Raw genomic sequence first — 11,339 nt, 5'->3', positions numbered from 1 at the left:
GCCTTATTCAATATAGAATAAGATCACCCAAATAAAATAGAATAAAAAATACACAAAAATTCAACTTAACCTCTGGATACTGAATTGAGGTGACTTTGGTTTATGCCTTATAGTTTATTTACTAAACCTTTTTCGTTAGATGTTTTCATCGAAAACAACATTTCTCTATCTCCACGAAGAAAGGGTAAGGTCTGCATAAATTCTACTCTTCTCAAATTTCATTTATAAGTAATAATACCAGAAAAACGTGCAGCTATACGTCAGTATTGAGCCACACCCCAGTATTGAGTATTGACATAAGATATACTTAAAAAATGTGTTAGTCTTCTATGATTAGTTTATATATGATGAAATCATTATGTTAGGATTTTCTCAAGCTAAAATCTCAAATATCACATCAAATCTTGAGAAGTCAACCATTTTGGTTGGAACACTTATTTGGACCTGATGTTTATGCTAAATTAGTCGATTAAATTGAGTGTTTTTCAACAAGAGTTTTTGCATTGTATTAGTGAATTGGAAAGGGCAAGAGCCGGGGGGGGGGGGGGGAAGGGGGGGAAGGGGGGGGGGGGGGGGAATAATGAGAATCGAACTCACACTTATAGTGTGGGAGACTTCCACTAATATTACTAAACTATAAATCTAGGTCGTTAAAGCGAAAATATATGTATTGCATCCATTTGAGAGTTTTGGTTGCACTTGGTTTATTATACCATCGCATAAAATGCAAAAGGAAAAAACAAAATGTACACCTCTCTAGAGGTATAGATCTTGTTTATGGATTAACGAAAATGTAGAAAAACTCTATTTATCACTTGTCATTCTGTGAGTCTCTTCCTTTTTGTGTATGGTATCATAACTCCGTTTCACAACATCCACTAATTTAAAAATCATATTTCGATCGGACATTTTTCAAGATGCCGCTAATAACCAACTTCTCTCTCTTTGGAAGAATGTTACTTGATAGACAAGGGAATATAAGAAAAACATGCGGAGAACAACAAGCTAATAAGAAATTAGTGGAAACACCTAGGAAGTTGCTTCTTAATCCAAGTCAAACATTTTGATCAAATCACTTGGAAACTTTCTCAATAAAATGGAGAAAGTATATCCTCCTTTGTTTCAACTGAAAGTTCTGTCATGCACAAAATTTGCAATAAATTTTCACTCTTGAGGCAAAAAAGAACATAGCTGTTGTTGTATGTTGATATGTATTATCTAGGCAAGATTAGTTATTTAACTTCCCTTGTTCATCTGATCATATTCATACTTTTCTTGGAAGTATTTTTGGTTCTTAGAGTGGATTGTCTGAGTTTCAGCTACCAAAATTTCACCAAGAAAAACGAAAATGATTTCACCATTACCGAGCATTCCAATATAGCACTTAATGCTATCCAAGTAACTATCGATTCTAGTGGTGCTTCCATCAGCAATTTGTCTGGAAGAATATGGTATTCACAGCCTATGAATCTATGGAACAGAAAGAAAAACATCACAGAATCGTTTAATTCAACGTTCGTGATCAATATCACACCTAAGAGTGATCCATGGGGTGAAGGATTGGCTTTCATATTGACTAAAGAAAGTGGTCCTGACTCAATCCCGGATAACAGTGATGGACAATGGCTTGGAATTGTGAATGCAAGTACAAATGGATCTTCTTCAAACAACATATTTGCAGTTGAATTCGACACAAGGAAAAGTTACCTTGATGATCTTGATGATAATCATGTTGGCATTGACATAAACAGCATTAACTCTGTCAATCAAGTCTCATTGAGTGATCGTGGTGTTAACCTTTCACAATCTATTGATGTTATAGCAAGCATCCGGTATGATGGAGAATCCAAGATCTTGAAGGTTTATACATTCATGAGTAATCAAACAGGAGACAATGAGAGAAATCCCATCATTTCCATGCCTCTTGATCTTTCTAGTCATCTCCCTGAGGATGTTTTCGTCGGATTTTCAGCCTCAACTGGGATATATAATCAGCTGAACTGCATAAAGGCATGGAATTTTACAAGCACAGAAATTGGGAACAATAATGAAGTTAGCCTCTTATGGTTGTGGATCTTGATCCCAGTAATATCGATTCTGGTTATATTCCTAGGTGGGGTTTTCGTATATTTCACCTGGAGGAGAAAAAAGAAGAGGATGCAAGTGTTAGATCAATCTGAGAATATAGAGATTCAGATTCAGAATTCAGCTACTGCACCTCAGAGATTCCAGCTGAAGGACTTGAAACGAGCAACCGGGAACTTTGATCCCAAGAACATTCTTGGAAGAGGAGGATGTGGAGTAGTCCTCAAAGGGTTGTTAGCTGATCAAAAAGAGGTGGCTGTGAAGAGATTCTTTAATGATTCAAGTCAAGGGGCAAAAGATCTGATAGCAGAAGTCACAACCATAGGCAATCTCCACCACAAGAACCTTGTCAAATTGATAGGATGGTGCTACGAGAGCAATGAACTTCTTGTAGTCTATGAGTTCATGCCAAATGGGAGCTTGGACAAGTTGATACTTTGCGAAGAAAACAGAGAAAGGTTGAGTCTGAATTGGGAAATAAGGCATGGCATCATCTGTGGGATTGCTCAAGCACTGGATTATCTGCACAATGGGTGTCAGAAAAGAGTAATTCACAGAGACATAAAAGCTAGCAACATCATGCTCGACTCAGAACTCAATGCTCGGATAGGAGATTTTGGATTAGCTAGGACAGTTCAAGTGAATGGAAAGACTCATCATTCAACAAAAGAGATTGCTGGAACAATAGGCTATATGGCACCAGAGAGTTTCCATATAGGCCGAGCCACAGTTGAAACAGACGTCTTTGCATTTGGAGTGCTCGTTCTTGAAGTTGCTTGTGGTCGAAAACCTGGAAAACAATTTGAGGAGAATAACCATAGTAACAGAGTCATTGGATATGTATGGGACCTGTACAAGATTGGAAGGATCATTGATGCCATAGATGTAAGATTGGATAGAGACTTTGATGAAGAGCAAGCTGAATGTGTGTTAATATTAGGATTGGCTTGCTGTCATCCAAATCCCTATGAAAGGCCAAGCATGAAAACTACTTTGCAGATTCTTACAGGGGAATCAGTTCTGCCAAATATCCCCACTGAGAAACCTGCATTTGTATGGCCAGCCAGAGCTCCATCGTCTAACGAAGCTGCTGGTGACTCTCTCCAGGATGGACAACTTACAATTACAGTACTCAGTGGCAGATGACTGCAGAGTTTAAGGATCATCATCAAGGTTCACAAAAACTATTGCTCATTGTCAAAGCAGCTAACTCTTTAGGAGGCAAAAGATACTTGTAAATTCATAAATGCAAGTCATGAATGTTTCTTTCTGTTTTCTTTGTGTGTATGTAGTGGGGAGGGGGAGGTTCCTTCTTCCAAGTGTTCGTTTTTCTGCATTGTAAATAATTTTCTATTTAGACATTGCCATAATGAACTTTTTCCACAGTGGTACATAATGCCATAAGTAACTTAACAAGTAAAAACTGAAAACAAAAGAAGCAGCATTGTAACAAAGACATCAACATGAGTTACTCCTACAGAACATAAATGTTCTACCAAAACCACAAAGAAGTAATGGAAATTTCACTATCACTCGAAGATCCATCCTCATCTTCATGTTCTGCCACAACCTTCTTGAGGAAACTCTTCCGCACTCTATCAAGAACAGCTTCTCTGGATTGTTCATCCTTTCTACATCCATCATTTAGTACAGGATCTGATTGGCAGAGTGCCAGTGCAACACCTACAATCGAAAAAAGTATAGAGCAATCATACCAAATGATAAGCCAGCAGATACTATTAAAAGAAGCAAACATTAAGTGGAACATGAAACGGACTTACTACCTGATAAACGCTGCAAAAAATTAAAGTAAAACCATGCATAGAGGCATGCAGTTTCTACAGAAGAAACATACATGGAAATAACTGCTGAGAATGGTCAGATGCAGCAGGGAAAGATCTAAGTTTTTTGTTTTTTTTTCAAAATGCATGGAAGGGAGTTGGCAAAAATAGTTAAATCTCCATAAAAACTGAAAGAAAGACAAGGGAACGGGAACAACCACAATGAAAACATACTTTCAGGTGTGCATCTCCGACCAAAACTGCAAACTCCAGCATAGTTTGACTTCAGTGCACCATTGTTGTACACCAAAATAGTAGGAAGATTATGATCTGGATAGTTCAGGATGCAATCTGTAGAGATAATTTTGACAAATTTTGTTGCAGAATATCTCGTTGCTAGCTCTTCTATGCACTGCAATAGTATCTGACATTCTGAACATCTATCAAAGACATCAATAAAAGGGGACAGAGTTAAACAACATAAGGTTAAAGATACTTGAAACTCGAGAGTAAACGAAAAAAAAAATAAAAGAGATGAACATATTAGTTACCCATCCTTGTATAGAACTACAACCACCCAAATATCTTCTGGATCTTGGGAAACCTCCCACACAAAATCTGATCCAGAAATTGGAATCACTGCTCCAAATCTAGCAATCTTAGCAGTTTCTCTCATCTCTGCCAACCTCTTCTTCCTTTAACATTTGCAAACACAAGAAAAACAATACAATTCATCCCAATTCTCAAGCTTAACGCCTCATTCTCTATGTGCATGATGCTTGTGGGTTGTGTAGATAAGCAAAAAAAGATTAAGTTGAAAAAAGAAGCCAAAAATTTTCAAAAGCATACAACTAAGTAAGACTCTGAGAAATCATCTATGCCTTTATTTATTAAATAAGACATCAAAACTAATCTCACCCAAAGAATGAGTAAGAGAAACCAATGGGACCTGGTTTGTAACACCTATCAAAGAGTTCTAAAATGTTCATGTTTGAGCTTCAAAAGTAGCTTGAATTAATCTTCACTCGAAAAGAAGCACAACTGGCTAGAAACTGAACACAAAAACAGTTTAGAATGTGGACGAAATTGAAATGAATATAAGCAAAGAAGTCTTAAGCATGCTATGTTATCGTTATATTAGTCCATGTCTTCCTGGACTACAATATCAATTGGCTTCTATCCTTTTAACCTTGTAAAATGACTGTAATATCGCGCGTTTTAGTGATTCTCATTCAATTAGGAGCTCATGAATCAAGTTCATATAAACCAAAAGGACTTGGTGATATCATGCATTCCAAAAGCGAACAGAAACATCAAATCATCTTTCAGTTAAGGGTATCAATAAATTCAACTAAAAAACAACTTCTTATAGACCAAAGATTCGTTCTTTCTATCTTTTAGGAATATTCCACGAACAACCCAATCTTGTGTGCACCTCTACTAATTTGCACGAGGTACATGCTATCTCTCGCCAGTATAGTTATCGGGTAACTCTTTTCACCAAAGGTTGGACAGATGGGAAGAAATCAAATTCTCATTCAACTAGGAGCTCATGAATCAAGTTCATATGAACCAAGGACAACTATGACCCTACAAGAAGAAAAAAACATTACAATAATAGTGATATTTCTTTTTTATGACCGTAGTGTCCGGACCAGCTTTCGCGCACCTCGACTAATTCCACAGGATACTTGTCACATTCCACACAGATGAGAAGAATCACATATTGTTTTTATCTCCATTGGGATTTGAACCTAAGACATCATGTCTCTCAACCACTTCATTGACCACTACACCACACTCTTGGGTGCACTCAAAACAATTCATGAAACAAGAAATCACTTTTCAGCTAAGGATGTCAATGAATTCAACCAAAAAACAACTTCTTATACACCAAAGATTCATTCTATATTAAAGGGGTCTATTAAGAGAAAACAAAAAGAACAATCACAATATTCACCAATAAACTGAACAAAAAAGAGGTTCTTGATTAGCTTTAGTCCTTTTACACCTTAAAAGGTTCTATTAAGAGCAGGCCAAAAGAACAATAAGCACTAATGAACAGAACAAAAAGAAGGGTCTGGAGTAAAATTTGTTCTTTTACACATTAAAGGGGTCAATTAAGAACAACCCCAGAGAAAAATTAACGAGTAACCTGCATTCATGGAGGAAGTGATCGTCGTTGAGATCAGGATCATCTTCAAGATCATCAAGTTCATCTTGGCTTTTCTCATCAATCCAATTTTTGTCTTTAATCATTGAAGTTTAATTTTGGGAAGGAGTAAAAGGTTGGGGATTGAAAGCAGGGGGTTTTGGAGGAAGATTACCAAGTTTCCTTTGAATATCATCCCACTGTGTTGAAGCTCCTTCGACATCCTTGTATACGAAATGGTAATCCCCCATTTGATTAAGCTTTTTTCTATATCACTTTACAGACACAGAGAGACAGACACAAATTTGTTGTTTCTAAGTGTCGCGCTGGCCATCGCACCTGGAGGGCCTCGCGCACGATTTTTAAATGTTCGATTTACATAACTTTTTGCAGGGAGTTGAATTGACGAACTATTTGATGCGTTGGAGGCTAGACTCGAATACAGAAAAACCTTAAGGTAGACACTGATCATGGAGAAGGAGAAATGAAAGATGTTTCTTGTTTTAAGTACATAAAAATTGAGACCAAAAGAATATATAAAATGAATCAACAAAGCTCTTTATCCATAATCCAAAACACAACATCATTTTTCAAATACAACTCTTCTACATAAGAATATTAATGGTAAATTGACTTTAACATGAACTGCTTGCTTTTTTTTTTCCATACCAATGACCAAATATTTGAGATTGACTCAGATAAAGGAATAGAAACAAAAATAAATCAAAAGGAAATACAAATGAGAAGCATATTATATGCAACCAATCGACGGGGTGCTGCTCTGGAAATGCAAGTTTGTATATTTCTTCAGTTATCTCTTTCTCAACGTGCTGTATTTAGAAGCATTTCCTGTGAACGATTGAAGGTCCAGATTCATCGTACTCTGCCTTAGCTATCCACATCTGTACTCATGAAAAAAGAAATCTCATAAGTAAATATCTTGCGTGTCCTTGACAATTGTTCATCACATTCCGTTGAAAGAGCTCAGTATTTAGCATAGAAAGTACTGGTCAGCATTTGCTCTCAAATAATTCGCATTTCTTAACCATAGTAAAGTCACCTATGCAAATTGGTTTTTATGCTAAAGCAATCTACTACTTATGAAGATAATGAATAAGATTTAAGTTGTGCAACTTTAAAATGAAGCAGACTACAAAAACTAAAAATAGATTTTCCTGCAGATTCTGCGTACCTGCTGGAATGTGCTGAGGGAGGCCAAAATAGATCCTCCGATCCAGACACTGTACTTCCTCTCAGGCGGGGCAACAACCTTGATCTTCATGCTACTTGGAGCTAATGCTGTAATTTCCTTGCTCATCCTATCAGCAATACCGGGGAACATTGTGGTACCACCACTGAGGACAATGTTTCCATACAGATCCTTCCTGATATCAACGTCACACTTCATGATGGAATTGTATGTGGTTTCATGAATACCAGCAGCTTCCATTCCGATCATTGATGGTTGGAACAGCACTTCTGGACAGCGGAATCGCTCAGCACCAATGGTGATAACCTGTCCATCAGGAAGCTCATAGCTCTTCTCCACAGATGAGCTGGTCTTTGCTGTTTCAATTTCTTGTTCATAGTCAAGGGCAATGTAAGACAACTTCTCCTTCACGTCCCTAACAATTTCCCGCTCGGCTGTGGTGGTGAAAGAGTAGCCTCGTTCTGTGAGAATCTTCATGAGGTGATCTGTGAGATCACGCCCTGCCAGATCAAGACGCAGGATTGCGTGTGGAAGGGCATAACCTTCATAGATGGGAACTGTGTGGCTGACACCATCTCCAGAGTCCAGCACAATTCCTGGCATCAAAAAGCACACTCCACCGTCAGATGCGTGATTTTAAATTGAGGAACACAACTAACGTAATAATTTGTTTTCACTTATACTGTTCTCTACCTAATAAAAACAGGACTCAACACAATGTTTCAACCAATAAGCAATCCTATACTTCAGTGGAAAAGCTGGTTTCAAGCATTCGACAAAAATATTTGTACGTGGTTGAGCAAAGGCAGAGCTTACCAGTTGTACGTCCACTGGCATAGAGGGAAAGAACGGCCTGAATGGCAACATACATGGCAGGGGTGTTGAAAGTTTCAAACATGATCTGAGTCATCTTCTCTCGATTGGCTTTTGGGTTAAGAGGAGCTTCTGTGAGGAGAACTGGGTGCTCCTCTGGAGCCACACGAAGTTCATTGTAAAAGGTATGATGCCAAATCTTCTCCATGTCATCCCAGTTGCTAACAATACCGTGTTCAATTGGATACTTCAAAGTCAAAATACCCCTTTTGGATTGAGCCTCATCACCAACATAGGCATCTTTCTGGCCCATGCCAACCATCACACCAGTGTGGCGAGGACGTCCCACAATGCTAGGGAAGACAGCCCTTGGAGCATCATCTCCAGCAAATCCAGCCTAACAATTTCAAGACAAGATTAACAGTCAGTATTTCAGATCAAATAAGGCCAATGCCGTCTTTAATGAGACCAAAAGTTCAGGAGAATCCAGTGAAATATCGTAGTTACCTTAACCATTCCTGTTCCATTGTCACAGACAAGAGGCTGAATATCCTCACCTTCTGCCATCTTTTATGTGTTCTGGAATAAGATAGATGATATATTCATGTTACTAAAACCGAAAGTGTACTAATACAAAGAACAATAGCAGCAAATGCAGGTAAGCTCTTTCATTTATCTCTAACAGCAAAATGGTTCTGCAACATATAAAGATCTCGTGCATTATGATTGGATTAAATCATATTTACGTTAAAAAAAGTTCATTTGAATAATAAAAAACAATAGAAATTCCAATTGAGTTGCATGCTTAATCAATTTGAAATCAAATAGATCTACCAAAAAGAATGAGAAAAGAAAAAAAAGCAATTAAAAAAAATCACATCTAGCTTTTGACATTTCACTCAAATGGAAGAGATACCCATATGCAGATCCAAGAATCCAGCTTCAACAGTGAAACTATTATCCATTTCCAGCACAATAAATCAACAAACAAAAAAGATGAAAATCACCACATACACTAACCAAATCAATGATCATTCCAAAGAGAGGAAATTGTTGCTTGGACTCTCCAAAAATGCTGCCATCCGGTGTCGGATCCTCCAAAAATGCACTACTTTTGGACGATCTGACACACCCTTTAACATTTTTGAAGAGTCCGAGCAACGTAGGAGGAAACCAAAAAATTCTTTCTCCAAATTATCAATCTTTATTGGAAAATATCCATAAACATTGATTGAGAATGAGAAAGATTTTAAAATCACATACACTACCAAATCAAATGATCAATCAAAAAGAGGAAAATGTTGTTGGCACTCTCCAAAAATGTTGTCGCAGCCTTGTTGGATCCTCCAAAAATGCACTACTTTTGGAGGATCTGACACACACCCTTAGACATTTTTGAAGAGTCTGAGCAACACGGGAGGAAACCACAATTATTTCTCCAAACTATAATGTTTATTATTAGGAAATATCCACAAACATTGATTGAGAATGAGAAAGATTTTAAAATCACACACATCACTACCAAATTAATGATCAATCCAAAGAGAGGTAAATGTCTCCAAAAATGTTGCATCCGTGTTGGATCCTCCAAAAGAGCACTACTTTTGGAAGATCCGACACACACACTTCGACATTTTTAAAGAGTCAGAGCAACATGAGAGGAAACCACAAAATTCTTTCTCCAAATTATCAATCTTTATTAGGAAATATCCACAAACATTGATTGAGAATAATAAAGATTTTAAAACCATATCCACTACCAAATCAATGATCAATCCAAAGAGACAAAAATGTTGTTTGGACTCTCCAAAAATGTTACCGCACTCCCATATCAGATCCTCCAAAATGCACTACTTTTAGAGGATTTAACACACACACTTCGACATTTTTAACGAGTCGGAGCAATGCAGGAGAAAACCACAAAATTCTTTCTCCAAATCATCAATCTTTATTAGGAAATATCCACAAACATTGATAGAGAATGAGAAAAATTTTAAAATCACACACACCACCAAATCAAAAGATCAATCCAAAGAGATGACACCCACAAAATTCTTTCACCAAATCATCAATCTTTATTAGGAAATATCCACAAACATTAATTAAGAATGAGAAAGATTTTCAAATCACATACACCACTAAATCAAAAGATCAATCTAAAGAAATGACTCCTTCACCAAAGCATCAATCTTTATTGAGGAATATCCACAAACATGTATTGAGCATGAGAAAAATAAATCAAGATTCATAAGTAAAGTTTGTACCTTTAATGGATTTTCACAAAATAGTATTTGTTGATCCTTTATTCTTGTTTTTGAAAGGGTGGAAAGTGTATGTTATGAACAAATGAAATTGAGCTTAAAATGAGGCTCAAATTTCAATTTCTGTTGAGGAATTCGTTCGTTCGTTGGTTATCATTATATCAGCAAGTGAGTGGACCTCATGACAGCATCATATTCATGGTGGATATACGCTGTCTGACTTTTGCCTTGATTCTTTTCTTGTTAGGACACATTTACCCCTCACATTTATATTTAACTCCAAACCAATCCCTTAAATCTGTTTCAATTTATTTGTTTGATTTTAATTTAATACAGACTAAAAATAAAAGAAACTATTAGTTTAACACTTCTTATTTTACCATTAATCAAAGACTATTATAGCAATATAAATATTATAATATGTATAAAAAAAATTATAATTACATAAGAATTTTATTATGTTTAAAATTATAATTTTTAAAAATCTTTTATTATTATTATTATTATTTTCAGGTAGTTTAGACCAAAAGGGCAAATTGGACATGTGAAGGGTGACCCTAGCATTTTTTTCATAATATATACTTTAATTTTAAAAAATGAATAGCTCTCGTGATTTTAACTGTCAATGACATCGTGGGGTAGGTGAGGATAATAATGACACGTTGTGGGGGACGATATGGAAAAGGAATGTAGGGATGCCTCCTACCATTACGGATCGGAAGGACATAAATGGGTGGGGTGTGCATAATTCGATTTCATTTGATTTTATGTATTATTGAGTTTTATTTTTAAATATATTAAATTAATAATAAAATAATAAAATATGTTTTATCGATTTTTGATTTATCCAATAAGAAAATGGTCATAAAATAAATATATGACTTCTCATTTCTATATCAATTTAGCGCGATGCAGTGAAACAAGCAAATCAACTGTAAATGCTTTGATATAGTGAAGCAAGAAAGATAATGAAAAATTGCATCAATAAAAAAAGATGTAGTACGAGGCTATATCAATTATATGTTACATCCAAAACA

At 36.2% G+C, this 11,339-nt stretch overlaps 2 protein-coding genes and 1 pseudogene across 2 annotated transcripts; 1 reads left to right on the top strand and 2 right to left on the bottom strand.

Moving 5' to 3' along the window:
• The first annotated feature begins 1,195 nt into the window (after positions 1-1,195).
• On the top strand, positions 1,196-3,286 carry LOC129877588 (probable L-type lectin-domain containing receptor kinase S.5). The gene has a single exon (XM_055953112.1). It carries the CDS (start codon positions 1,210-1,212, stop codon positions 3,229-3,231), a length of 2,022 nt encoding a protein of 673 aa, XP_055809087.1. The 5' UTR covers positions 1,196-1,209; the 3' UTR covers positions 3,232-3,286.
• Positions 3,287-3,577: 291 nt separating this feature from the next.
• Positions 3,578-6,280, bottom strand: LOC129876810 (uncharacterized; annotated as a pseudogene).
• Positions 6,281-6,555: 275 nt separating this feature from the next.
• Positions 6,556-10,450, bottom strand: LOC129877841 (actin-66). Its single transcript, XM_055953378.1, has 5 exons — positions 10,306-10,450; positions 8,549-8,620; positions 8,045-8,438; positions 7,211-7,824; positions 6,556-6,920 (listed from the first exon to the last, which is right to left on the bottom strand). The coding sequence occupies exons 2-5, from the start codon at positions 8,606-8,608 to the stop codon at positions 6,855-6,857; spliced, it is 1,134 nt and encodes a 377-aa protein (XP_055809353.1). The 5' UTR covers positions 8,609-8,620; positions 10,306-10,450; the 3' UTR covers positions 6,556-6,854.
• Positions 10,451-11,339: the final 889 nt, after the last annotated feature.

Source organism: Solanum dulcamara, chromosome 12 (assembly GCF_947179165.1).
Source record: "Solanum dulcamara chromosome 12, daSolDulc1.2, whole genome shotgun sequence".
Lineage (NCBI taxonomy): Eukaryota > Viridiplantae > Streptophyta > Magnoliopsida > Solanales > Solanaceae > Solanum > Solanum dulcamara.
This window is presented reverse-complemented; position numbering and strand designations above follow the sequence as displayed.

What these genes read in the sequence shown, in the direction of transcription:
- LOC129877841 (XM_055953378.1), bottom strand. Translation starts at nt 8,608, where the DNA reads ATGGCAGAAGGTGAGGATATTCAGCCTCTTGTCTGTGACAATGGAACA. An exon ending in TGCCAGTGGACGTACAACTG is followed by an intron (nt 7,825 to 8,044) that starts GTAAGCTCTGCC and finishes TTTTGATGCCAG; the next exon opens with GAATTGTGCTGGACTCTGGA. An exon ending in CCCTCAGCACATTCCAGCAG is followed by an intron (nt 6,921 to 7,210) that starts GTACGCAGAATC and finishes TCATGAGTACAG; the next exon opens with ATGTGGATAGCTAAGGCAGA.
- LOC129877588 (XM_055953112.1), top strand. Translation starts at nt 1,210, where the DNA reads ATGTATTATCTAGGCAAGATTAGTTATTTAACTTCCCTTGTTCATCTG.